The sequence below is a fragment of the Patella vulgata genome, chromosome 7 (assembly GCF_932274485.2).
Source record: "Patella vulgata chromosome 7, xgPatVulg1.2, whole genome shotgun sequence".
NCBI lineage: Eukaryota > Metazoa > Mollusca > Gastropoda > Patellidae > Patella > Patella vulgata.
This window is the reverse complement of record NC_065885.2, coordinates 60,012,510-60,039,458: the sequence shown is the minus strand read 5'-3', so window position 1 is coordinate 60,039,458 and position 26,949 is coordinate 60,012,510. Positions and strand designations below refer to the sequence as shown.

The 26,949-nt window shown below is 37.6% G+C and overlaps 2 protein-coding genes across 5 annotated transcripts in view; one reads left to right on the top strand and one right to left on the bottom strand.

The window, feature by feature from the left end:
• The window catches only part of LOC126827507 (histone deacetylase 6), a 168,647-nt gene extending 160,825 nt beyond the window's left edge, over positions 1-7,822 (bottom strand). For all 3 annotated transcript variants that reach the window (XM_056102111.1, XM_056102113.1, XM_056102112.1), the window contains exons 1-5: positions 7,745-7,822; positions 3,835-3,928; positions 1,636-1,734; positions 1,020-1,060; positions 355-496 (exon numbers count right to left, since the gene is read on the bottom strand). In XM_056102111.1, the coding sequence (XP_055958086.1) occupies positions 355-496; positions 1,020-1,060; positions 1,636-1,734; positions 3,835-3,903 (351 nt within the window). In that variant the 5' untranslated portion in view covers positions 3,904-3,928; positions 7,745-7,822. The remainder of the gene's footprint in view (positions 1-354; positions 497-1,019; positions 1,061-1,635; positions 1,735-3,834; positions 3,929-7,744) is intronic.
• Positions 7,823-12,287: 4,465 nt separating this feature from the next.
• On the top strand, positions 12,288-19,586 carry LOC126827527 (transmembrane protein 168). Of its 2 annotated transcripts, none has more exons than XM_050556980.2 (4): positions 12,288-12,448; positions 13,179-14,532; positions 15,377-15,651; positions 18,029-19,586. In XM_050556980.2, exons 2-4 carry the CDS (start codon positions 13,259-13,261, stop codon positions 18,571-18,573), a joined length of 2,094 nt encoding a protein of 697 aa, XP_050412937.2. In that variant the 5' UTR covers positions 12,288-12,448; positions 13,179-13,258; the 3' UTR covers positions 18,574-19,586. The 2 variants fall into 2 exon arrangements, with proteins under 2 accessions (XP_050412937.2, XP_050412930.2); XM_050556973.2 differs by having other exon boundaries at positions 12,288-12,456.
• The last annotated feature ends 7,363 nt before the right edge of the window (positions 19,587-26,949 follow it).

Genomic DNA, 26,949 nt, shown 5'->3' with positions numbered 1-26,949 from the left:
GAGAAATGCTGTCTCTTTATCTTATCTCCCATAATGTATCTTTAATAAAATACTTACTCTAATATATTATAACTACTGTCTTAATAAAATACTTACTGGTATTCTTATATTATATTATAACTACTGTCTTAATAAAATACTTACTCTAATATACTTACTGCCTAAATAAAATACTTATTGGTATATATTCTAATATATTATAACTTCTGTCTTAATAAAATACTTTCTGGTATACTAATGTATAATAACTACTGTCTTAAATGAAATACTTTCTGGTATATATTCTAATATATTATACAATTTGTCTACATCAGAAAACATGTTATGATGAAAAAACAAAAAACCCCAACTTACTGGTATTCTAATACATCTGTCAACTAGACCAAGTTGACAACACCTCTCATAACAGACCCGTGCTCTATCAGGACATTCCGGGTAACCCTCATCAAATTCACATTCATGTTTCAAAAATACTTCATCATAAATCAATCCAGTTCTGAAAAAAAAATGATTTGATTCCCATGTAATAGTCCTATGCTTTCTTTGAAAGGCAGGGGCCATTTAAATAGCTTCTATGGATGTTTCATTCTTTAGCCTATAAAACTTTTATTTTGTTGCCTAAAATGTGTTTTAACGAGACAAAAAAGTGTAAAACTAGTATTTTGTATAATTTCCATATAGTAACATTGAAGTTGTAGACTGATTAACTTAGAATATTGTATAGTTTCGAACCATTGGTAATAAAAATCAGCCATGGTAGAAAATTGTATAAGCTTTCTGTGGAACAATCAATTTCAGGTAAAAAAAAGTCCATCGTATTCATTTGACCTTAATTTGGCTGAAAAGTGGAAGTCAGTTGTTGTACTGGTAATTATGATTCGTTTTAAACATCATTTGAAGTTGTAATTAAACCCACTTGTTGTTCTGTTTGCGTCAAGCATTCTCGTCCAAAAGTCGGTTTTGCCAAAAGTCAAAAAAGTGACTTAGATCGTTCTTCCCCTGAATTCTTACATACTCACCCAGTAATTGTTGATGGTGCCTTTCCTTCCGATGAATCCTCCTGTTAGTTTAAATAAAATTACTGATTAAAGTTATTTGAGAAAGTTTTTAATTAATCTAATTCAGTAATTTCTCAATCTGATTAAAACACAGATCCTATTTCGTTTTGTTTTTTATAGTTCAAAATTTCGTTTTGGTTTTTATAGTTCAAAATTTTGTTTTACTTGTCTTTACTACACTAGGATCTGGAAGACTTGTTATATTACCGGCATTTTGGTTGAAGTGAGGGATTAGCCAATGAAACGGTCTGGCGTGCCATGCATGGAACTATGGGTAATCCACTAGAAACATCAACGCTGATTGATTAATCAATGTCTGACGTCATAGGGTCAATAGCAGCTCATACGACCCCTGACACAACCTCCCAGTACAACTTGTCAGAGCTTCATGCAATGTAGGCAATCAAAAGTATAAAAAAAAAACGAAACGAAATACAGATCTGTATTTTAATCCGATTGGTAATTTCCGGACCTTTATATTGGTCCTTCTTACTTGTACACATTTGCATACTTTTATCACCCAATACCCTGTGATATCTTCGACTACATTTTTAAGATTTAAAAAAAATGTACATACCAAAGTAGCAATGTTCATTAAAGCTGATAGTTCTTCATCACTGTCCATTTCAGTCACGTCTGCTTCTACATTAGCATCTGGTGTAGCCGAAGTTATATCCTGTAAAAATAGCCAATCGTAATACAGAATTCAATTATGATGAGAAATGAAGTTTGAAATCCTAATTGTCTGCACCATCCGAGCATGCAGAGTGCTATGAAGGGAAATGTTGTCTCTTCATTGAATTCCTACTGCCAAGGGTTCTTTCATGTGCACACCATATTTTTCGTCCTTGCCTATCTCTCCATCCATCACCACTGGTAAGAGGAAACCATGCTGATATATCCCAAAGAACTTTTCTCAGCCAACACTGGGATTGAATCGGTTTGGTCAAAGGTCACAAGATGTAAACAGGGCTAGCGCTAATCCCAGTCCTAACCCTAACCCTGGACCTAGCTCTAATGCTTACCCTAACCTACAATCTCACCAACAATCTTATTTACATCTCAGTGACCTTGAAAAAATCTTGAGTTGGCCTTAAAGATAGGTTTCCAGAAAAGTATTTATCGGGTGGTTATTTCCAATAAAAGTATGACAATTTTGGTATATATGGAAAGTAGAGATATCCAATCTTACTAGAAAAATACTGGATTCCCTGGAGCGTATACAGGACAAAAATGTCAAGGTTCCCCTAATCAACAGCCCGACGATTAGGAATATCTACATGCGTGACGTCATAGGTTGCACGCAGAGATTGAGCGCTTGATGTAGATGTTGATAAACTTTATGAAGAGTTAGACGTACAACACTTTCTGAGATAAAAATCACGGAAAAAGATGCGGGCAGTGAATAATCCGATAATCCGAGAATTTAATTAGGATTCGATATTTGTAATAAATATGCAATGAATTCTCCTCCGACTTCGCACCCATAAGTCACATGACACAAACATGACCTCTTTTGATCGATTTTTTATAGCAAGGGTATTCCTTGACAATTACAATGTTTTGAGAATGATTCGAAGCAAATTTATGATAAATTAATTAGTTTGAATATGTTTTTAGGCCAAATATATAATCAAATGTATCTTTAATAATTAGATCTAGTCGGATTGAACCAGCAAAATATCAGTCAAATTACCGTTGTTCACTTGATCAGCAATTGATGCTGATCGATGACAATGGAATGGGGTATAGTATAACATCTTGTCAACACAATAGTTATTTTGAGACTAACATATGGTATTTTTCCTTTCCATGGTTACTTATGCAATGTTAGAGGGAGAATTTGGACCCACTTGTCATTGCCTCAGTGCCGGATTAATCTTGTGGGGGGCCCGGGAGATACCAACTGTGCGGGGGCCCCATTGTTGTTTGTTCAAATTGTTCGTACTGACAGCGGATCGTACTAGTATGTACTCCGCCCCCTTGAGTGCCTGGGGTGTTTTCCTCCAGGAATTTTTTTTTTAAAATTAGGATTAATTTCAGTGCATCCGAGACAATTTAGGCAGCGATTTCCTGGGCCCCAGAAAATCTGTTGGTACCTACCAGTCCCGGGGGCCCCCAATATCCCTTACTGCCCAGGGCCCCAAGGCTCGCCCCCTCAGCCCAGGTACTGGTTGGCTCCATCCGGGATAAAATATTAGTATGACCCAGAATTGTGTGGGGTCCGGGAGATTTGTCCCACTTTGCCCCCCCCCTAAAACCGGTACTGCATTGCCTTAAACTATCCGGGGTTGTTTTAAGTGCACCCACAATTTGTACATGGGTGGACCAAAGTTTTCTGTCCCATTCAATTAAAGGACAAGGCACATTTTTCTTGTCAGCCACTGAGGCGCCACCCCTGACAGGGTAGAACTGGGGTTGAAAATCCCAAAGATTCCTTTTCGGTTCGGTCGACACCATGATTCGAACTTTGAATCAGAACTAGGATATGATGGTAAAGCGATAGAGAGAAATGGGGTTTAATGTCCACTTGACACAAACTAAGTCATTTCAAGACTAACATATTTCAATAATTCAATTGCACAAAGGGGTTTTTAGCAGTGGGGGGAAACCGGAGGACCAGGAGAAAACCCACAAGGTTGTCACGTACAAGCAGAGAATCACAACTATGCCATTTGACTCAATGACAGACTTTATGATTTCACATGCACATGTTAAACCACTAGGCCACCCAACACCGCCATATGACGTTAGAACTTCATGTAAATAAACCTACCTGTAGTTTTGTGTCTTCATCAGATTTTGGTTCATTTTTGTTATTCTGAGATGAATCATTTTCTTCCATATTTAAATGAAGCTCTTAAATTAATCTGGAAATATTAAAATCATTCTTCAGTTAAAGATATATTATGGGAGATTAGATAAAGAGTTGCCAGTTCTCACTATAAGAGTTAAAAACTAGATAATGTAAAGGGAATTTGTTGAAAATTTCAGTCAAATTGATCCACTCTGAACCGAGAATTTAGCGATTGAATTGTAGGCCTAGCCTTGAACATCATTACTAAAGTCGATACGATAAAAAACATAGTCTCGTTTATCCATTTCATGATTAATAAATTATTCATGAATGAAAGTTATGCAGCAAATCGGATTCTAATCCAGTAAATAGCGCAGGCTAGCGATGACATCAAGAGTTGATTATTGTCTGGATAAGTTAATTAATGTCTAATTAATAGTTTATATAACATTTCAGGCCTAAAGAAAGACCTGCAATAGACAGATTTAGCTCTTGCATAATGTATGTTTATGTCTACACATAAACCTCCACCAGAAGCCTCAGTCATCATCATCCTGCATGTTTGTACGCCAAAATCTATGTTACATTTGTTTCTATGGAAACCAGAAATGATCAGATCCACAAAATTTCTAATTAGCAAACAGCTATATACATGTATAATACATTGATGTGTTTACAAGCATAATAAATTTAATAGATATATTTTGAACAGTCAGCAAAAGCCACAACAGCTATATATATACTCTTCAAAAAAAGTAGGGGATATTGAAATGCAAATACATGTACCTATGCAGGTTGTGATGTGATAAATAGTCATGGACACTTGACATGCTTTGAGAGTATGTTCACAGATGAAGAACTTATCGCCCCAACAGAACCACTTAGCTTCACATGCGACACGCAATAGCGCCATACACGTGGAAGGGGTTCATTGTCAAATTTGACACTTCAAGGAAGGGTTAATGAAAACTGCCGTGTGCTGGTTTATCTATCCATGTTTGCTTTCCTATCGGTTCTTGCATAAGATTTACTGTTTAGCGTATCTTTGCTTTAGTGTGTTAAGTTTATTTGATCGGGAGACGTGTTCGTCGACGTCAACAGACAAAACTGCAAGAATTGACCATGGAACTGCAAGAGAAGTGGGTCAGATTTCCCCAAATCGTGATTGGACGGTTGATTAGGAGCATGCCACGATGAATTGCTGAATGTCTGAGGATTGGTGGAGCAATTACTCATTATTAAGACAAAAGTCAAAAATGTCCATTTTCACTTTTGACGGTGTATCTCTTTGCGAGTGAAATGGGGCCGTCAGATAAGCCGCCCATAAGAACTGTTTATGTTCAGGTGTAGGCAATCCGCCTGGTATTAACATACACTGGTTACCTCCAGTAAAAACAGCAGTGCATTTCAGCAGTTTTGTATTGTTTCTGAATATCCCCTACTTTTTTGGAAGAGTATATACATGTAATAGGCTGGTGTGTACATAAGTTTCATAAAAATGAACAGTTGTAAAGACATGCTCAAGGAAGGACAAGATGGAGGGAAGGAAGGAGCCAATCTTATCACCCCTCCCTTAACTCTGTTACAGTGACAGATCATAGCGAGGGCAACAGAGGTAAATGCCTAGGGCCCAGGTCCCGAAGGTTCCCGGCGATTTTGTGATAAAAAAAATTTTTTTTTTAATATTTTGTAGAAAAAAATAATAAAGATCCATTTCCCAAAGATCATGAAACAAAGTGGCCTTTTTTTCGATGAGTTTTGAAATTGTTAGGTAGGGGGACCTTCTGTACTATTCGGAAATAAATGTATGATCTGCAACATCTTCATTCAGATTACTAACCTAGATCGACGCTAACTGCTTAGAACTAAGTATATCACTTCCCGCCCGGGATATACTCCACAGACCAGCATTTCAGGCTGTAATTTCAAAAAAAATTCTCAGAGTATGACCCCCAGACCCCCTCAACCCAAAGGGGGGAAAGAACCCCCCCCCCCAACGGACCCCCATCCCTAGGGTGTCATCTTGTCACTGGGGCCCGGCGACCTGATGATCTGTCACTGTGTTTGGCACATAATAAAAAAAAAATAAATGTTTAATTTCCATCTAGACAAATAATAATAATTACTGTAGGCCTATATTCTTCCCAAAGAGAGAGAGAGATATGGGGTTTCACGTCCAACCAATAAAACTAGGTTATTTTGGGACTAACATATGGTTCAATTTTATTTCTTTATTTCCATAATTCGCTTGCGCCTAGGGGTCTTTAGCAATGGGAGGAAACCGGAGGACCTGGAGAAAACCCACGAGGTTGGACAGGCGACCCTACTCCTTGTCACGTACAACTGGGGAATTGAAACCACGCCAGTTGACTCAATGACAGACTTTATGATACAGCGCGCACATGCTAACCATTCAGTCATCCAACCCCCACTTCACAAAGAGCTCATGCTAAGTTTGACAGTCCTCAAAGAACTAAACGCTTTCTTCATGGCAGACAATATGAAATTTTCTATTCCTAATTCACCCTAAAACATACAATTGTCTGAATCTGTGAAGCTTCTCTTAGTTAAAAGACTCCCAAGAAAACCAGAAACTGTAGCGTATACGATGACTGTAATTCAAGGCTTCTCTTATGTCCATCAGTGAATAATCGAGATATTAAAAGATAACTTGCCCATTAAATAAAACATTTATGCACAAGCACATACTTTCCTGTGACCTGCATTGTACTCTAATCATGGGAAAGTTAGTCACATTGTTTAAGAAACTATATTGTTAACATGTAATTTTAATTCCTTTCAGGGGTGACATTCGTACATTGTGTACATTGTATTAAAGTAGGTTCTACAGTGTATCCTATACATAAACTTTTTTTTTTAAAGCGAGGTCAATTTATAATTATAATGGTGGCGTTTTACGGTGGGAGGGTATGTAGCTCTATTCATCCCACACAACCTGTTAAATATTAAAACATTCAGATTTTGTAGAAGGCCTACATGTTAAAGGATATGCATGTTTCCAGGTATGCCCAGGGTACTTTAAAGGTATTCCCAGGTGCCGTAACTGAACATTTTAACCGCAAAATTGGACCAAAATATCAACTTGAACATTAGTCAGATGTCAAGAATAAAATGCCAGTTAATAAGGAATTGTATTATGTTTACCTTAGCAACCGACAGCCATATCAGGCAAAGCTAATTATTGAACGCCATAAAACTAACATACTATTGTACTAAGGGATGGGCTAACAGGGATAGAGGGAGAGAGAGAAATGGGGTTTTAACATCCACTCAACACACACCAGGTCATTTTGGGACTAACATGGTTCAATTTTATTTTCAATAATTCACTTGCATGTAGGGATCTTTAGAAATGGGATGAAACTGAAAGTGGAGCACACGTGACCCTACTTCTTGTTACGTACCAGCGGGTGAATCGAAACCACACAACTTGATTCAATGACAGACCTTATGATCTAACATGCACACATTAAACCATTCGGCCATTCTAACACCCTGATCGTCAACAGATAGATACAATGTTAGAAGCATTATTAATATTAATGTATTGCCCAATGATCGTCAGCAGATTAATTGATACCATGTAGTGTTTTGGCATTGCGGTTTGAGACCCAAAGCCAATCGGCTTGTGACCTTTTAATATTTGGATCATGACATGAGTTAGGACTGGCAATGAATATGATTGAAAAATAAAACCATTTCTGATTTCAGTCACTTCAATTCTAAAAGACTTCACGAAAATCAGAAATCTTTGGAATGGAACAACAATACTGACATTTGTTTAATTTACATGCACTTGAAGGGATTAAAACCAAGATTACCTATAGGAATAAAACAAAAAGCTATTTTTATTCTGTGGTTTAATTACCTTTAAACGATCTACAATCCAAAACAAATCCTGACAACTTCTCTTTAATTTCATTAGTTGGTGCAACTTGCTTTACTTTCGTTTCATCAAAAATCCGGAAGTTACATTAAAGTTGCTCAGAGTTATCCTCTCGAACTTATTTGATTATCCAGTGTTTCGTGTCATCGAAATATAGAATTAACGTGCCCGGATAAAAAAAAAATAAATGGATTAAAAAAATCATATAAATTGTTAAATATATACTTCACATAATCCTATGCACCTATATAAGATAAATTAAAAATAAAAACGTGCTAACTTACGTTAGAATGCAATAAAATGTCAAATAATATATCCAAATATTAATTTCGTTTCGGGTCTTTCTTAGTTCACAGACGCCAGATATTCAACTGGACTGGACATCGTAGACTACCTGTATGTACATTTCGTTTACTGTTGTCGAGTTCGAACGACGATGGTTTCATTGCATCTTCTTAATTATGTCATATAGTTCACATGCCACGGTGTAGATCCCGTCGGCTATAGAATGTTTGTGATCGATAAAGAGAAAAAGGGAAAAGTAATTGCCTAACAGTTGGAGTTGTTATTTAACAGGTTTGTTGGTAAGTTTTAATTAAACAGAAGTCGACAGGTGCTCTATTATTTAATATAAAATTTAGCTAGTCTAGTGCATTATGCCTTTACATGTAATTATGAGTAGGGTATCTATTTAATTCACACCACTGCCGTCGGAACCACCATGACCACTGGGATGTGTGACAACATTAACCAGAAGTCTGAAGGATTGTACCCTGTAACCCTGGAGTCGTTAGATGTAATTAACGGAAATTGCTGAAATTCAATAGGCTTCTTTGTTTTACTAATTTAAATGATGCATATATATTTCATACAGATCGGTTGATAACTTTTGTCATTAGAGTGTTCACAAGGTGCAACAAAGTAAAACAAGGGCCATAACTCCAGAAGAAATTAACGGAAATTGCTGAAATTCAATAGGCTTCTTCATTTCACTAATTTAAATGATGCATATCAATTTCAAACAGATCAGATGATAACTGTTGTCATTAGAGCGTTCACAAGATTCAACAAAGTGAAACAAGGGCCATAACTCTAGATGTAATTAACGGAAATGACTGAAATTCAATAGGCTTCTTTGTTTTACTAATTTAAAAGATGCATATAAATTTCATACAGATCGGTTGATAACTTTTGTCGTTAGAGCATTCACAAGGTGCAACAAAGTGAAACAAGGGCCATAACTCCAGAAGAAATTAACGTAAATTGCTGAAATTCAAAAGGCTTCTTCATTTCACTAATTTAAATGATGCATATCAATTTCATACAGATCGGTTGATAACTTTTGTCATTAGAGCGTTCACAAGATTCAACAAAGTAAAACAAGGCCATAACTCTAGATGTAATTAACGGAAATTGCTGAAATTCAATAGGCTTCTTTGTTTTACTAATTTAAATGATGCATATAAATTTCATACAGATCGGTTGATAACTTTTGTCGTTAGAGCGTTCACAAGGTGCAACAAAGTGAAACAAGGGCCATAACTCCAGAAGAAATTAACAGAAGTTATTGAAATTAAATAGGCTTCTTCATCTCACTTATACAAACAACATATATCAATTTCAAAACAATTGGAAGGACCGACGGACGGGGGCGACGGCAATATACGACCACATTTCCATGTGGGCGTATAAAAATGAACAGTTGTAAAGACATGCTCAAGGAAGGACAAGATGGAGGGAAGGAAGGAGCCAATCTTATCATCCCTCCCTTAACTCTGTCCGGCAAGTGATGAATCATTGCGAGGGCAACAGAGGTAAATGCCTAGGGCCCAGGTCCCGAAGGTGCCCGGCGATTTTGTGATAAAAAAAAATTTTTTTTTTAATATTGTGTAGAAAAAAATAATAAAGATCCATTTCCCAAAGATCATGAAACAAAGTGGCCTTTTTTTCGATGAGTTTTGAAATTGTTAGGTAAGGGAACCTTCTGTACTATTCGGAATTAAATGTATGACCTGCAACATCTTAATTCAGATTACTTTATCTAGATCCACGCTAACTGCTTAGATCTAAGTATATGACTTCCCGCCTGGGATATACTCCACAGACCAGCATTTCAGGCTGTAATTTCAAAAGAAATTCTCAGAGTATGACCCCCAGATCCTCTCAACCTAAAGGGGGGAAAGAACACCCCCCCCCCCCAACGGACCCCCATCCCTAGGGTGTAATCTTGTCACTGGGGCACGGCGATCTGATGATCTGTCACTGTGTTTGGCACATAATAAAAAAAATATAAATGTTTAATTTCCATCTAGACAAATAATAATAATTACTGTAGGCCTATATTCTTCCCAAAGAGAGAGAGAGAGAGAGATATGGGGTTTCACGTCCACTCGACAAAACTAGGTTATTTCGGGACTAACATATGGTTTAATTTTATTTCCATAATTCGCTTGCGCCTAGGGGTCTTTAGCAATGGGAGGAAACCGGAGGACCTGGAGAAAACCCACGAGGTTGGACAGGCGACCCTACTCCTTGTCACGTACAACTGGGGAATTGAAACCACGCCAGTTGACTCAATGACAGACTTTATGATACAGCGCGCACATGCTAACCATTCAGTCATCCAACCCCCACTTCACAAAGAGCTCATGCTAAGTTTGACAGTCCTCAAAGAACTAAACGCTTTCTTAATGGCAGACAATATGAAATTTTCTATTCCTAATTCACCCTAAAACATACAATTGTCTGAATCTGTGAAGCTTCTCTTAGTTAAAAGACTCTCAAGAAAACCAGAAACTGTAGCGTATACGATGACTGTAATTCAAGGCTTCTCTTATGTCCATCAGTGAATAATCGAGATATTAAAAGATAACTTGCCCATTAAATAAAACATTTATGCACAAGCACATACTTTCCTGTGACCTGCATTGTACTCTAATCATGGGAAAGTTAGTCACATTGTTTAAGAAACTATATTGTTAACATGTAATTTTAATTCCTTTCAGGGGTGACATTCGTACATTGTGTATATTGTATTAAAGTAGGTTCTACAGTGTATCCTATACATAAACTTTTTTTTTTTAAAGCGAGGTCAATTTATAATTATAATAGTGGCGTTTTACGGTGGGAGGGTATGTAGCTCTATTCGTCCCACAAAACCTGTTAAATATTAAAACATTCAGATTTTGTAGAAGGCCTACATGTTAAAGGATATGCATGTTTCCAGGTATGCCCAGGGTACTTTAAAGGTATTCCCAGGTGCCGTAACTGAACATTTTAACCGCAAAATTGGACCAAAATATCAACTTGAACATTAGTCAGATGTCAAGAATAAAATGCCAGTTAATAAGGAATTGTATTATGTTTACCTTAGCAACCGACAGCCATATCAGGCAAAGCTAATTATTGAACGCCATAAAACTAACATACTATTGTACTAAGGGATGGGCTAACAGGGATAGAGGGAGAGAGAGAAATGGGGTTTTAACATCCACTCAACACACACCAGGTCATTTTGGGACTAACATGGTTCAATTTTATTTTCAATAATTCACTTGCATGTAGGGATCTTTAGAAATGGGATGAAACTGAAAGTGGAGCACACGTGACCCTACTTCTTGTTACGTACCAGCGGGTGAGTCGAAACCACACAACTTGATTCAATGACAGACCTTATGATCTAACATGCACACATTAAACCATTCGGCCATTCTAACACCCTGATCGTCAACAGATAGATACAATGTTAGAAGCATTATTAATATTAATGTATTGCCCAATGATCGTCAGCAGATTAATTGATACCATGTAGTGTTTTGGCATTGCGGTTTGAGACCCAAAGCCAATCGGCTTGTGACCTTTTAATATTTGGATCATGACATGAGTTAGGACTGGCAATGAATATGATTGAAAAATAAAACCATTTCTGATTTCAGTCACTTCAATTCTAAAAGACTTCACGAAAATCAGAAATCTTTGGAATGGAACAACAATACTGACATTTGTTTAATTTACATGCACTTGAAGGGATTAAAACCAAGATTACCTATAGGAATAAAACAAAAAGCTATTTTTATTCTGTGGTTTAATTACCTTTAAACGATCTACAATCCAAAACAAATCCTGACAACTTCTCTTTAATTTCATTAGTTGGTGCAACTTGCTTTACTTTCGTTTCATCAAAAATCCGGAAGTTACATTAAAGTTGCTCAGAGTTATCCTCTCGAACTTATTTGATTATCCAGTGTTTCGTGTCATCGAAATATAGAATTAACGTGCCCGGATAAAAAAAAAATAAATGGATTAAAAAAATCATATAAATTGTTAAATATATACTTCACATAATCCTATGCACCTATATAAGATAAATTAAAAATAAAAACGTGCTAACTTACGTTAGAATGCAATAAAATGTCAAATAATATATCCAAATATTAATTTCGTTTCGGGTCTTTCTTAGTTCACAGACGCCAGATATTCAACTGGACTGGACATCGTAGACTACCTGTATGTACATTTCGTTTACTGTTGTCGAGTTCGAACGACGATGGTTTCATTGCATCTTCTTAATTATGTCATATAGTTCACATGCCACGGTGTAGATCCCGTCGGCTATAGAATGTTTGTGATCGATAAAGAGAAAAAGGGAAAAGTAATTGCCTAACAGTTGGAGTTGTTATTTAACAGGTTTGTTGGTAAGTTTTAATTAAACAGAAGTCGACAGGTGCTCTATTATTTAATATAAAATTTAGCTAGTCTAGTGCATTATGCCTTTACATGTAATTATGAGTAGGGTATCTATTTAATTCACACCACTGCCGTCGGAACCACCATGACCACTGGGATGTGTGACAACATTAACCAGAAGTCTGAAGGATTGTACCCTGTAACCCTGGAGTCGCAGCAGCCTGTGATTATATTAGGTATCAAATTCTGGTCTGTAATATACCAGTTTAAACATGTTGTATACAATGTTCTGAAGTCAACTCGTGGTCATTAGCCAACAGAATTTGCCTTTGAATCAGCAGCAGCTCCCGCCCAACGAAAGATTTAGTTTATTAGCCAGGATTATCTTTCGTCAATCCTATGTAGATTTTTGAACCAGCCCATACACTTGGTAAATGGTAATCTTCTTAGTCTCAGTCTGCAAGACTAAGAAGACACAGTGGTCGATAAAAGTATAAGGTTCCACAAATTTGAGTAGGATCAACATAAAATTTTGGCACCCTCCTCTCAAGGATTCTGAATTAACTCCCAAGAGTTAAGACTTTTTCAAAAAAATAGCTTTAGGTTACATGTACATAATGCTTTGTTAATTCATGTACAACCGACCTCAATTTTTTGCCTCTTTCTCTCAGAGATTTTGAATTAACTGCTAAGAATTAGGACTTAATATGTGTAATTCTTTGTTTTTCAGACGTGAGCTACATTGTAAAACAGAATCAAGGATGTGGTACAGATAGTTACGTTGTTGTGATTCGATATATCAACTTCTAAATGCCATTAAGACGATTTTTTTCTTGTAGATATTGTATATCACACCTTCTAGTCAAAATGCAGCAGATCCAAGATGTCCGTGTACAAATCACCGTTAATTATTTTAGCTTTTTTCCTGATATTGTGTTAGTCGTGGCTTTAGGCCTAGGCCTTTACACAGAATGGACTTTTACTAAAAATATAACAATTTCTGTGATAGCTTTGTTAGGAATATTCGTATTTGCCATATCATTTGCCTTACGTTTTTATTTTGGAATGGTGAATTTTGGAAGATCCCTGTTCCATATATGGTTGGGGGGTATATTAGGGATAATCGCATTCTCCAATCAATCAAATTATGAAGAGAGTGTTCTACACGAAGTCATGGAGTTCCTCTTTATTATAAGTATGGGTCTTGGTTGGTTCTGGAATATTTTGGAACGATTTCTTCATATTGTTAAATACGAAGCAATATTATTGACAGTGCCGGAAGGACTGGAATCCGTTGGATTAATAGCTGCTAGTCTTGTAACCGGGATGGACGCAGTGTCTTTGTCTTTCCTGATTTTAGCCTACGTGTTGCATATTATCGCGCTTAGAATGAAATCAATGCTAGCCATTGTTAGTTTGCTTTGTCTTCTTTTAATCAGTGCCTTTGTTTATTTTCCCGATTTAAAACTCACTGTGAATAAATACGCGCTTGTGTGTTTTGTTGGACGACACTCATTTCAACCAATCATAGATTTCTATTTCTCAAGATTAACAACATTAGAAAGATGGCAGTCGTTTTTTCGCCAGAGGAAATCAGTGCGCCATTTGACAGTATTAGGTATATTTTTCTTACAGCTCTCGTTGGGAATTTTAATCGGAGTGAGATCAACGACTCATAAAGAGTGGTTCGTTGTTTTTCCGATTTACATGGTGTTTGCCGTTCTCTGGCTTCTGTGTCATCTTCTGTTCTTTATCACATGTTGGAAGCTAATGGGTAAAATCACCGAATGTAATTTAACATATCAAAGCTTATCAGACGAACTACAGAGTTATATTAGAATCATGGCCGCCAAAGGTGTGCGTCATTTTAGTTTGATATCACAGCGTTTGATTTGTTTGTCTGTTTTAACAACCGTTATTTTACTGGGTATTGGCTGGGAGACGAGAAACGGCTACAGTCTATCTCTAGTTTTTATGGTTTTACCCATCGAATGTATGACATTATCATTAGTATGGAGTCTGGGAGAATCTCTTGGAGGAACATGTACAGGATATGCCATTATAGCACCCATAAATAAACTCAGGTAAAACTTTAACTTACAATTTTACATGTACATGTAATAAATGCTTGCGTTAGGCTATATAATCCGGCCCCACGTTCCACTTGCGTTAGGCCAGATAATCCATAGTTTTAATCAGGCCTCATGATCCACTTGCATTAGGCCAAATAATCAGTGTAGTAGTTTAAATCAAGCCTCACATTCCACTTGCCTTTGGCCAGATAATCCATAGTTTCAATCAGGCCTTACAATCCACTTGCGTTAGGCTGGATAATCCAGAGTTAAAAGTAGAACTCTGGTTTCAGTTCAACGTATTTGACTGACTGGGAGAGTGATGAAGCTTGTGATATAGTTTCATTACGTCAATTAACGTCAATTTTCTGGTCTGGTTAACGATGGTCAACAACTTGATTGTTTGATGTTTTATAAAAAGTTAAATGTGCAAATAATTAAAATGTGTTATCTATTTTGGGGGAGGGGAATTATGGTAGAAATATCAAACTCGGTGTGGGCATTTTATTCAGATAATAATAATATACTCTAGACTTATGTGAGACAGTGACTTGTGGAGTAAGATGCTCGCTCGCAAACCTGAAAGTCTTGGGTTTGAACCTGATGTTAGCCAAGGGCAGTTTCTTTAGGATGCAGGACTGAGGACAGAATCCTGGCAAAGAACAGCGTCCAGTCATTTGGATGACACAATAATCCTGGGGTACTGCATACACATAGGCGTGTACGTAAAAGAACAATTGACAGTTGGAATTTGTGTTAAAAGAATGGATCACAATGCCGATGTCCCGGAAAAATGTCTCTCATAGCAGATTTCTTACACAGTGATTATAATTATTCCTTGGTTTTATTTTTACAGACCAGATGGTACAACAACAATAATCACTTCAGCTTCTATTCAAGATGGTAACGCTAAATCTACAGCTACACTATCTTACATGCAACAATTCTTCAATTTTAACATGATAGAAAATTACGGCTGCGATTATTCAACAAGTGGTCTGAGTCCTGATTATATACAGTCCAAAATCAAAACCTTTTTTGATCGAAGAACTTCAGATGGGCCTAGATTTGATACGTATATTTTGTATTATAGTGGTGAGGTTTATGAAACAGGTGAATGGGCATTAACTGGTAAGTACAGATTGTGTAATCTCTCTAATAGTCGGGGGTGATGGATGGTCGAATGATCAGGACGTGCGAGTTGTATCATAAGGTCTGTCATTGAGTCAACTGGCGTGGTTCCGATTCCCCATTCGCGTGTCCAACCTTGTGTGTTTTCTCTGGGTCCTCTGGTTTCCTCCCACTGCTAAAGACCCCTAGGCTGACCTTAAAAATATCTTTGTTTCGCCTAACGCGACCGACTAACTAAAACCACCCCCGACTTAAATTATTTTATTGCACTTTTCCGCGATCTTTTTATTTTATTTTGTGTGTCAACCTGAAATATATCATGAGAGTTATTTCCCTTTACTATGGCTATGGTTTGATTCATTATTGAAACTGGTTGATCAAGACGAAAGCGTCATAGGTGTCGCTTCTCAACAAAATGGTTGCAGACGAAAGCACGTCCATTCCCACGAAATGATTCTGCCTCTATGTCTGTGGGGCGTCGTTTTAAACATGAAGATATTTTCAACGTTAAAAACGTGTTGAAGGGGTTTCACACTTAGAGTTCGTGGCAAATCGTGTGCGAGTCTCGGAGTCGTGCATCACGAAAAATCCCGATGTCATACTCATTGATTTTTTTGACAATAAAAAAAGACGAATGTTTCCCCCCAGAAAATTATCAAGCTGTCAAATTAGCTCTTTAAAAAAAAATCTGAAAAAAAACCCGACCTACCGACCCTTCTCCTCGATTGTGGGTCGGGTTTGGCGAAACAAAGATATTTTTAAGGTCAGCCCTACATGTACTTGCAAGCGAATTATTGAAATAAAATTGAACCATGTGTTAGTCCCGAAATGACCTAGTTTGTGTAGAATGGGCGTTAAACTCCATTTCTCTATCTCTCTCTCTAATAGTAAGTGTAGGAGGACCGCACTACACACAAATAGAACCTATAAGACAAACCTGTGGACCAGACTCACAAACTACATGTACACAGTTATTGCAAGCAATGAACAACAAACAAACGTACAGTATACATGTATTTCAAATCAAGCGAGTGGACCCGAGGGCTGGCCATAAGTGTCCACTGCGCTGGGAGTCCTGGGAGAGAGAGAAAGAGGGTTTAACGTCCACTCGACACAAACTAGGTCATTTCGAGACGAACATATGATTCAATTTTATTTCAATAATTTGCTTGCACATACATGTAGGGGTCTTTAGGAAACCGGAGGACCCGGATAAAACTCACGAGGTTGGATGTACAGTCCTGGGACTGTAATAATGCTGGCTTCACACAAAATGGAAAAAAAACCTCACCAGATAACTCAGAAAAAACTAGAATAGAAGCAATAGAAACAATGCGACACGTGTCCCACTCAGTTTAGTAAATAAAATTAGTTAATTTGGTTTGAGAGAATCTTCTAAGGCTTTGTCATAGTCAAGCTCTGTGATACTTTTTTGAAAAAGTAAAAACTCTCAATTTCCATGCAAGGTTGGCCATATGTCCAGAAATTCAGTCGTGATTATCAAGTCAATCATACATGTACAATGGGCTCAGAGTTCAGATAGGAAATGAAAATGAAATGAAATGGAGTTTAACGTCCTACTGTTCTGCTCCTAACCTGGGCTAATGAAGACGGGCATACGCCATACAGTGTGCTATGAGGGAAATTTTGCCCGGACAGCGGCACTACGGCCTACTCTTATATCGAATTCCAACTGCCAAGGGATCTTTTACGTGCACGCCAATGTGTACATGGGACCTCGGTTTTTCGTCCCATCCGAATGACTAGACAGCTTTCCTTGTCAGCCCCTCCGTCCTGCATCACTGACAAGGGAGAACCATGCCGGAAAATCTGGATGAACTTTCTCGGCCAATGCAGGGATCCAACACCCGACCTCCAGGCTAGCGAGCTAGCGTCTTACCCACTTAGCCACGTGATCCCCAGGTTAGATAGGGTTATTGGGCAATATTATATCATTTTGTAGTTGACATACATGTGAACCAATCTACTTTTATTTATTATGTTCTTTATATGTATAAGACTGTCCATTTACATGTAAAGCCTCAGTATTTCTGATGTGGTTTACCCATGTCAGTGGTGCAGGACAGAGGGCCTGACAAGGATGCCTGTCTAGCCAATGTCCCATGTACACACTAGCGTGCACATAAAAGATCCCTTGGCAGTTGGAATTCGATATAAGAGTAGGCAGTAGCGACACTGTCCGGATAAAATATTTCCCTCATAGCACACTGTATGACGTTTTGCCCGTTTTCATTAGCCCAGTCGGAGCAAAACAGTAGGATGTTAAACCCCATTTAATTTCGTATCATTTTCAATGAGCAGGAAAGGCCTATAGACCTCCTTACTATTAAATTTGACGGTTTGTTTTATTTTACAGGAAATGATACATTAAAACTGGATACAATACTAGAATGGTGGACTAATAAAAATGCTGGATCTGGATCACGTCTTCTTCTAGTCCTGGACACACCCTACTCCTATATATGGACCAAGACCATTCGCTACATTAGTCACGAGTTTGTAGCTATCCAGACATGTCGTTACTCAAAACCCTCCGATCCTGAATCAGGAACCCAAACCATCGGAACATTCACCAAAGATTGGGTTTGTTACAATTTAGGAGAGGAGCTTGAGCAAGAATGGAGTAAAAAAGATCGCAATGTCCGTGCTTTGTACTCCGTTTCCAAATGTTGGACAGATTTTACGTTTCATCTGCCAACTACATCAGACTTTGAACAGCACTGGGACAGCAATTTTCCTAGAATAACAAAACCATTGATAAAAGCTGTGAATTTTCCAAGTGCCGGCTCCGTATGTTGTTGCTGTGATTGTATATTTCGATGTTTAAAACGAAAACAAATGAAATGGCTTCCACCTAAACACGTGGATACCGGTCATGGCTTTAAACTCGTCCATTCATAATTCCATAAATTCTGTTTTTAGCCCATCAAGCCATCTATCCAAAGGGCTTATGTTGTCACTTCGGTCCGGCCAGCGCAAATAATTAGTCAATTTCGACTTTTCCCCTTGACTGCTTGATGGATTTTAACAAAATTTGGTAGGTATGATGCCAGGCCTGGAATTAATGATATTAGGTGTACTTGAGAAAATGTCAGGCCCTATTAAAGATGCATTATGTAAGATTCAGATATAGAACTGGCTGTTCTGATTTTAATAGTTCAAAAAAAGAAAATGCAAAATTTGGTATGTTGACAGGATGTTATTTATTAAGAATTGTTAAATGAAGTTGCTTCCTCCCATATGTTTTGGGTAGGGTTGCGTTAAGGGGAAATTTAGGTAATCTTAAGAAATCTTCAGAATGGCTGAATGGATTTCTATGAGTATGAAGATAAGAGGTTGTTCAAATGAAAGTGGTGTACCGAGTGGATATAGAGTTGGACAGGAAAGTCCTACCTATTCTCACTTAAGCCAAATTGTCATTGCAAACATATTCTTAATCACTGAGTGATCGTTATTTTTTTTATTTTCATGTTTCTAGGAAAACTTCTGTCAGATGGCCCTTTTTCTAGTTGGTGTATTCCAATACACGCTTTCCATTTTTTAAATTTTTTTTATACCTTGAGTTTTTTGTTTTATTTTATTTAATCTCATTGTTAAACATTTTCTTGTATATTCTCAAAGATTCCTAAAAAAATCTTGGATTGTATTTTAAATACTTATTTATTGAAATGAAACTTATATTTAGGATTTTTTGTTGTATGTTACGCAGTATTTTTATTTTAAGATTTCATTATTTATTGATGTATATATAATATAACTTTTAGTAGATTGTACAACGAGCCTCTTGAACAAAGTTAGTGTGAAAATATCTATTCTAGACGGACCTTGTTGAGAAAGGGGAGGGGGAGAGAAAGGGAAGCAATTGCACAACGAGCCTCTTGAACAAAGTTAGTGTATGAAAATATCTGTTCTAAATGGACCTTGTTAAGGAAGGGTGGGGGTGGGGAGAAAGGGGAGACTTTGCACAACGAGCCTCATGAACAAAGTAAGCATGAAAATATCTTCATGACAGACCTTGTCGTAAAAAGGGATCAATCACTCCCATATTCCTGAACTCACCTGTAATAAAAAAAAAACCCAAAACAGGCAAGTAAGTTATCACTCGCTATCACAGTTTGTCACCCACCTTGAAACTTTACTGTATTCAGCAAGTGGCAATATGTGGAAATACATGTACTTAACAGACCTGGCTTTGATGAAAAAAATAACAATGAGAACAGAATGCTCAAAGTCAAGGGTCTTTAGGCTGAATGTACTGCATTTGGGCCACAGAGGTTTGTGCGATAGCTCAGTGGTAGAGTATTCGACTGGCAACAGCAAGACGAATGGGTGCCGTCATGGGTTCATTTCCCATTGGGTGCAAGGTAACGTTAGATTCAGTAGGAACCCTACCCTCCCGTTAATCCTGTGGCCAAAATGTCAGTACGTCTACCTAGGCTATATAATATATATATTTTTTGATGAACAATATTCATACAATATGAACCTTTCATGGAATAATGTTGCCAAAAATAAAATGTAAATAATATATTTCAGTTTATAATTTAAAGGCCTGTGTACTTAAGTTTATATTGTTCAGCTATTAGTAATATTCAACAATAGGATCAGCAATTGTAGTATTTATTTTTATATATTTATCTGGCTTTGTCATTTCTCATTTATTTGAAGATCATCAATCTGACTAAAATACAGATCTATATTTCGTTACGTTTTTTTTATACTTTCGATGGCCTACACTACATGAAGATCTGACCGGTTGTAGCGATAGGTTGCGTCAGAGGTCATACGAGCGGCTTTTGACCCTATGATGTCAGACATTTGATTAACCAATCAGCATTGATGTTACTAGTGGATTACACACAGTTCTGTGCCTAACATGCCTAAAACTCGCCGTAACAGACCGTTTCATTAGCTAATAGCTCACATCATTCAGAACACATCAATGATAACAAATCTTCCAGATCCTAGTGCAGTAAAGACAAGTAAAACAGAATTTTGAACTATAAAAACTAAACGAAATAGGATCTGTGTTTTAATCAGATTGGTTTGAAATCAAATTTTGATGGGAAAAGAGATACAAATAATCTATTTTAATACTGATCACATAGTGACAATACCTGGGTTTTATTTTTCAAGGCATTGCAAAAGTTTTAATGATAATTTAAAAACAAATATATCTATCTTTTTCCTGAGGGGCAATGCTTTTATGCTTTTTAAAAAGACAAGAGGATTCAGACCAATATGACACTTTTAGAGGAAAATATCTGCATGTCATATGTGGTCTGAATCCTGTTATTTTTTTTATGAAGACATTACCACTTCCATGATCAGTGTCAAAGTTTTTGTATCATGCTTCGCAAATAATATCATTTAAATTGGTAAACTATCGTAGCTAACAGACATATGACTTGATTTTATTTATTAAATTTCTATATTTTAATATACAAGTATTAATATATATGTGACCTGTGATAGCAAAATGAGTCTGAAGTCATTGTTTAACGATATGAATAAAAATGTTTCACTTGGCCTAAAAAAATTTTTTTTTTTTTTAGTTTGCTTTATTTCTTAAATTTAAATTTTTACCTTTCATGTTATATAATTAAAATTCATATTTTTTTTTTTAGTCTATTTTGACATTTTTGTTCATATCGTCCAACATATCCGAATCATTTTGCTTTCACGGGTCAATTATGTATAAGGGTAAATTATGTATAAGGCCCCCACCCCCTTCCCCATGTAGCCTACACATTGGCATGCAAAATTTTCCTTGCTCTACTTGCACATGTATTCATTGAATAGATGGGACGAAAAACTGAGGTCCTATGTGTACACATTGGCGTGCAAGTAAAAGATCCCTTGGCAGTTGGAATTTGATATTGGAGTAGGCAATAACGTCGCTGTATGAGCAACATTTCCCTCAGAGCACACTGTATGGTGTAAGCCTGTCTTCATTAGCCCAGTCAGTGCAGAGTACTAGGACGTTAAACCCTTTCCATTTCATCCATTTAATAAAAATTACCATGTGTTAGTCTCTGACTGTGTTGACCAGACGATAAACCCCATTCCATTATTTTATCATGCTTATAACTAAACCTTCGTATTTAATAATTTTATATTTTTTTGCCGTTGTTGTTAACTGTTTTAAATATGATATTTAAAGATAAATTATGCAAGAGTAAATCTACCTACATGTATATCAGGTCTGTTTTTTGGCTTTATATGTTATAGGGGGGTTGGATGGCCGAATGGTTAGCATGTGCGTGCTGTATAACAAGGCCTGTCATTGAGTTAACTGGCGTGGTTTCAATTCCCAGGTTGTACGTGACAAGGAGTAGGGTCGCCTGTCCAACCTCATGGGTTTTCTCCGGGTCCTCCAGTTTCCTCCCACTGCGCAAGCGAATTTTTGAAATAAAATTAAACCATATGTTAGTCCCGAAATGACCTAGTTTGTGTCGAGTAGACGTTAAACCCTATTTCTCTCTCTCTGTCTATATGTTATATACAATGTCCACCATATCTTTGTTAACCGGAGACTGGGGATTGAAGAAAGAAAATTCATGACTTCCTCTTATTATCGTAGCAATGGTACTTTACAATCAAGACTATTTAGGATATTTCTTGTCAAAACTTCAAACATTCATAACTTCACTTAGAATAAAGTAATGTGGTGGGCGTGGCAATGATACTTGACAAAACAATTTATGCTATTTCTTGTCAAAACTTCAAACATTCATAAAATTTTCAATGAATTCATTTTTAACTATTTTTAAACTATTATAGTAAGAATGGCCGGCTCTTACGCTAGGGGGGTTGGGATAGCCTAGTGGTCTAGAGTGCCCGCTTTGACCTCTATCTGGCTGGCCGGTCACCTCTGCCTTGCGGTTGTGGTTTCGATCGCAGGTGTGAGCGTATGTGGCTTGGAGATAGGGGTGCTTTCTCAACCTCGTGGGTTTAATCCGGGTACTCCGGTTTCCTCCCACAGGAAAGACCCCTGTGCGTGCGCTAAGTTAATAAAAAAAAAAAATAAGACTTGTCTGCGATATCACCTTGGTGGAAGCGGATGTTAAAACACTAAGAACAACAACAACATCTTACTCTAAATCTTACATAATGTATCTTTTAATGAAAATACTGATATTGGAAATTTCGTTAAATTACTTTATTCTGAGCAGTGTTTGAATTTTTGACAAGATGTAGTCTATGATGTTTATTATTGTAGTAAAGGTACTGATAGTGATGATGGGCTTGTCATGTGAATAAATGTTTATTATTGTAGTAACTATGGTGATGATGGGGTTGTCATGTGAATAAATGTTTGACTAATAATTTGTATAATATTTAAAGCCAAAATTCAAACCTGCAATATCTCTTACATAATGCATCTTTACAAGTTAATTTATCTAGTCGGTCTGTTGTGCACATTTATTGTTAGCTCAATAGAGGCTACTATAATCAATTATATTGGTTTTCTGTCCATTCTATGGAGAAGGGGGGGGGTGGTGGATGGCCGAATAAGCATGTGTGCGCTGTATCATAAGGCGGGGTTTCGAATCCCTGGTTGTACGTGACAAGGAGTAGGATCGTCTGTCCAACCTCGTGGGGTTTCTCCGGGTCCTCCGGTTTCCTCCCACTGCTAAAGACCCCTAAGCACAAGCAAATTATTGAAATAAACTAGAACCATGTGTTAGTCCCAAAATGACCTAGTTTGTGTCGTGTGGACGTCAAACCTCATTTCTCTCTCATTTTTGTACATGCATGTTTAAATTTAAAATAATATTATTAATACCTAACACGTATTATCTGAAGATGCCAAATGTTGATATGTGTTTTATCCGACAATAAAGTCTGAGATTGTGCCATACTCTTATAAAGCTCTGATGAACAAATTCGAACTTTCAGAAAATGGCGATGCAAAGCCTAAAGAAGAGTGTTTCTGTAACGGAAATTGAGAACAAATATTTTCATATTTCTATTGATACTCATGTTTGCTCTTGAGAAGAAGTTATTATCAATTTTTTTTTATCTTGGGAGAAATTATGTACATGTATGCTTATTTTATAATTTATCAATAAAATATTTTTATTCTAAGTATTTGGTGTTTTGATTTTTGTGCATTATAGTACATGGTTATGGGTCTTTGCATTTTATGTCATGTTGAAGTTGGATTGGAGATGACCAACTTTCGTCCGCTGATGGCTAAAAGCATGATCACTAGATTCATCACTGCTAGAGGTTTTTGGGTTGTTGGTATGCATAAATGATTAACAAGCAACCTGAAATGAAATGAAATGAAATGGGGCTTAACATCCTACTGTTCTGCTCCTATTGGGCTAATGAAGACGAGCATATTCCATGCAGTGTGGTATGAGGGAAATTTTGCTAGGACAATGGCGCTATGGCTTATTCTTATTTCGAATACCAACTGTCAAGGGTTCTTTTATAAGCACGCCAATGTGTACACGGGACCTCAGTTTTTGTCCCATTCGAAAGACTATACTTTGTCCTTTGTCAGGCCCTCAGTCCTACACCACTAACAAGGGGTCACCACGCCAGAAAATCCTGATGGACTTTCTCAGCCAATGCAGGGATCCAACATGGGACCTCCAGGTTATCGAGCTAACATCCTACCCACTGAGCCACCGTGGCTCCCAACAAGCAACCTTACAACAATAATGCTGATTATAAATGTCTGCAATATTAAATCCTTTCTTCTTAGATTCCACACTTGTACGTGGCAAGGAGCAGGGTCTCCTGTCTAACCTCGTAAATCTTCTCCGGGTCCACACGTTAGACCATTCTCTCAGTTTTGCACATTATTCGTAATTTTCAGGCTGGTGGTCAACAGGTAAGAAATGTTAATGGTTATGCCAATGAAAGAAATGAAATGGAGTTTAACGTCTTACTGTTCTGCTCCGAACTGGGCTAATGAAGACGGGCATACGCCATACCTATGCTATGAGGACATTTTGCCTGTACAGCCAATGCAAGAATCCAGAACCGAGTTGGGTATATGATTTTAACCATTAGGATGTGGACTCCTTCCAGCCCCCAAACTCCCGTCCCCTGGACCGGAAGAAATGAGTTTAATGTAGAATTTTGATTCAGATGGTAAATGAGAGTTGGTTACCGCAATCTGTAAATCGGATTGTTATCTTGCTAGGAAATCAATGGTGGTCTGTAACCATCATGAATAAAGAGTTGTCTCCCCTACATTCTTTTGGTTATTTCTTTAATGAATACCACTAATAATAGCCGGATTCACTAAGTAACTGTCTTTTAAATTTGATTTGCGTTGAGATAAGAACGAAATGATAAAGATTTTTTCATGTCCAGCCATATCTATCGTTTTATTTACCTTAAAGGCTCAATACCATTCTTGTTTTCACTGAATAATATGTACCAATCTTTATTCTGGTCAACAAATTGTACTATTTTACAATATTCCAATTAATTGATGATACAAATTTCAACTTAACACACCTAATTTAAAAAATTGGAAAAATTCAACTAAATGATTTCAAAAGCCTGGCGTAAAGCTTTTCAAATGTGACTTAGATTTAAAAATATTTTTGAACCCTTTGGACAAGTAAAATAGGATTTAATGGATAATTTACACAACAGGTAGGACACTAACGCATCTAGTACTTAGAATAAGGCTATTTTTTTATTTTCTGGAGCTGTCAAGCCAGCAAGAGTGTTATTTTCCCTTTAATAGCAGTGTATATGAACTTGTCGATCTCTTCTAACCTGCTGAGACTAACACCCGGATAAGGTAGACTACCTCTTCCTTTGAGCCTTCACATTAGATATATCTCAACCTTTAGCCAACTCTTTGTCGAACTCCATTCGCCAAGAGTAATTTTACCTGTAAGCCTACAATTGACCTTGGTTCTCGTACCAACCGAACGACTAGACGCTGTTCCTTGCCTGGCCCCGTCCAACTCCTACTGACAAGTTGAAACCATACTGGAAAATCCCGAGAAACTTTCTCGGTCGACACCGGGACTTCCTCATAAGGGTTAGATCTAAATATTAAAGCCCCCTGCAGATTTTGTCAAGGTCGCGAGATGTAAACGGGGGTAACCCTAGCCCTAACCCTAATTACCCTATCCCACAGTCCTCTGCAACAATCACGTGCCTTAGCCCTGTTTACTTACATCGTGTGAGCCGGCGATGTCGCCACCGTGGATCCAAATAACATAAAAAAAACCCAAGTAGGCGATGTCAAATATCACCCAATTCTAAATAGTTATATAAAGCCAAATGAAATGAAATTGGGTTTAACGTCCTACTGTTCTCCTCCAGTTAGACTAATAAATATGGGCATTCGCCACACACGAGGGAAATTTTGACCGGACCGCCGCATTACGTTTTACTCTTATATCGAATTCCAGTAGTAGTATCTTAGTGCTTTAACGTCTGCTTCCACAGAAGTGATATCGAATTCCAACTGCCAAGGGATCTTTTACGTGCACGCCAATGTTTACACGGGACCTCATTTTTTCGTCCCATCCAAACGACTATACGTTGTTCCTTGCCCTCTGTCCTGCACCACTGACAAGGGGAAACCGCGCCCGAAAATCCCGATGAACTTTATCGGCCAACGCAGGGATCGAAGTCGGACCCCCAGCTTAACCAGCCAACATCCAACACACTGGGCCACAATGGCTCCTATAAAGCCAAATGAAATAAACTGGGGTTTAACGTCCTCCATTTCTCTACCAGTCGGGCTAAAGAAACTTACAGGACGCGTTAGTCTCATGTGCGGGTTTACTCAAATTTCCCCCGTAGACTGCCCGTAATAGCAGGTACGGCGAGCAGTGTGCTTGGCTTTACTTCAGCTGTATACGGTCCTGTAGGAGATGTTACCCCCACCCGCCATTTCCCCCGTAGACTGCCCGTAAAAGCACGTACGGCGAGCTGTGAGCATGGCTTTACTTCCGCTGTATACGGTCCCATAGGAGATGTTACCCCCCCCCCCCTCTCGCCATTAATTGAACTTCTCACCTCCGATAATTATAAAGGAGATAAATCTGACGAACCGTCCCATCCGAATGCCTAGATGGGTGTTTAACGGAGGACGGGTTCCCCAATCCTATTCAGACAACCTGAATAAAATATTGGTTTAAAAAAAAAACGGAGAAAACCTACGTACCCCTTGCCACGTACACGCTGGGGCTCGAAAAAAAACCAACCACTTGGCTATATGACAGACCTTATGATCTTAAGCGCACAAGATGGACTATTCGCAATTCCTCCACCCTGATTTTTAAA

Bases quoted from the DNA above. Each gene is read 5' to 3' on its own strand.
- LOC126827527 (XM_050556980.2), top strand. From the start codon at position 13,259: ATGCCATTAAGACGATTTTTTTCTTGTAGATATTGTATATCACACCTT. The intron at 14,533-15,376 runs GTAAAACTTTAA...TTATTTTTACAG, and splicing joins GCACCCATAAATAAACTCAG to ACCAGATGGTACAACAACAA. The intron at 15,652-18,028 runs GTAAGTACAGAT...TTTATTTTACAG, and splicing joins AGGTGAATGGGCATTAACTG to GAAATGATACATTAAAACTG.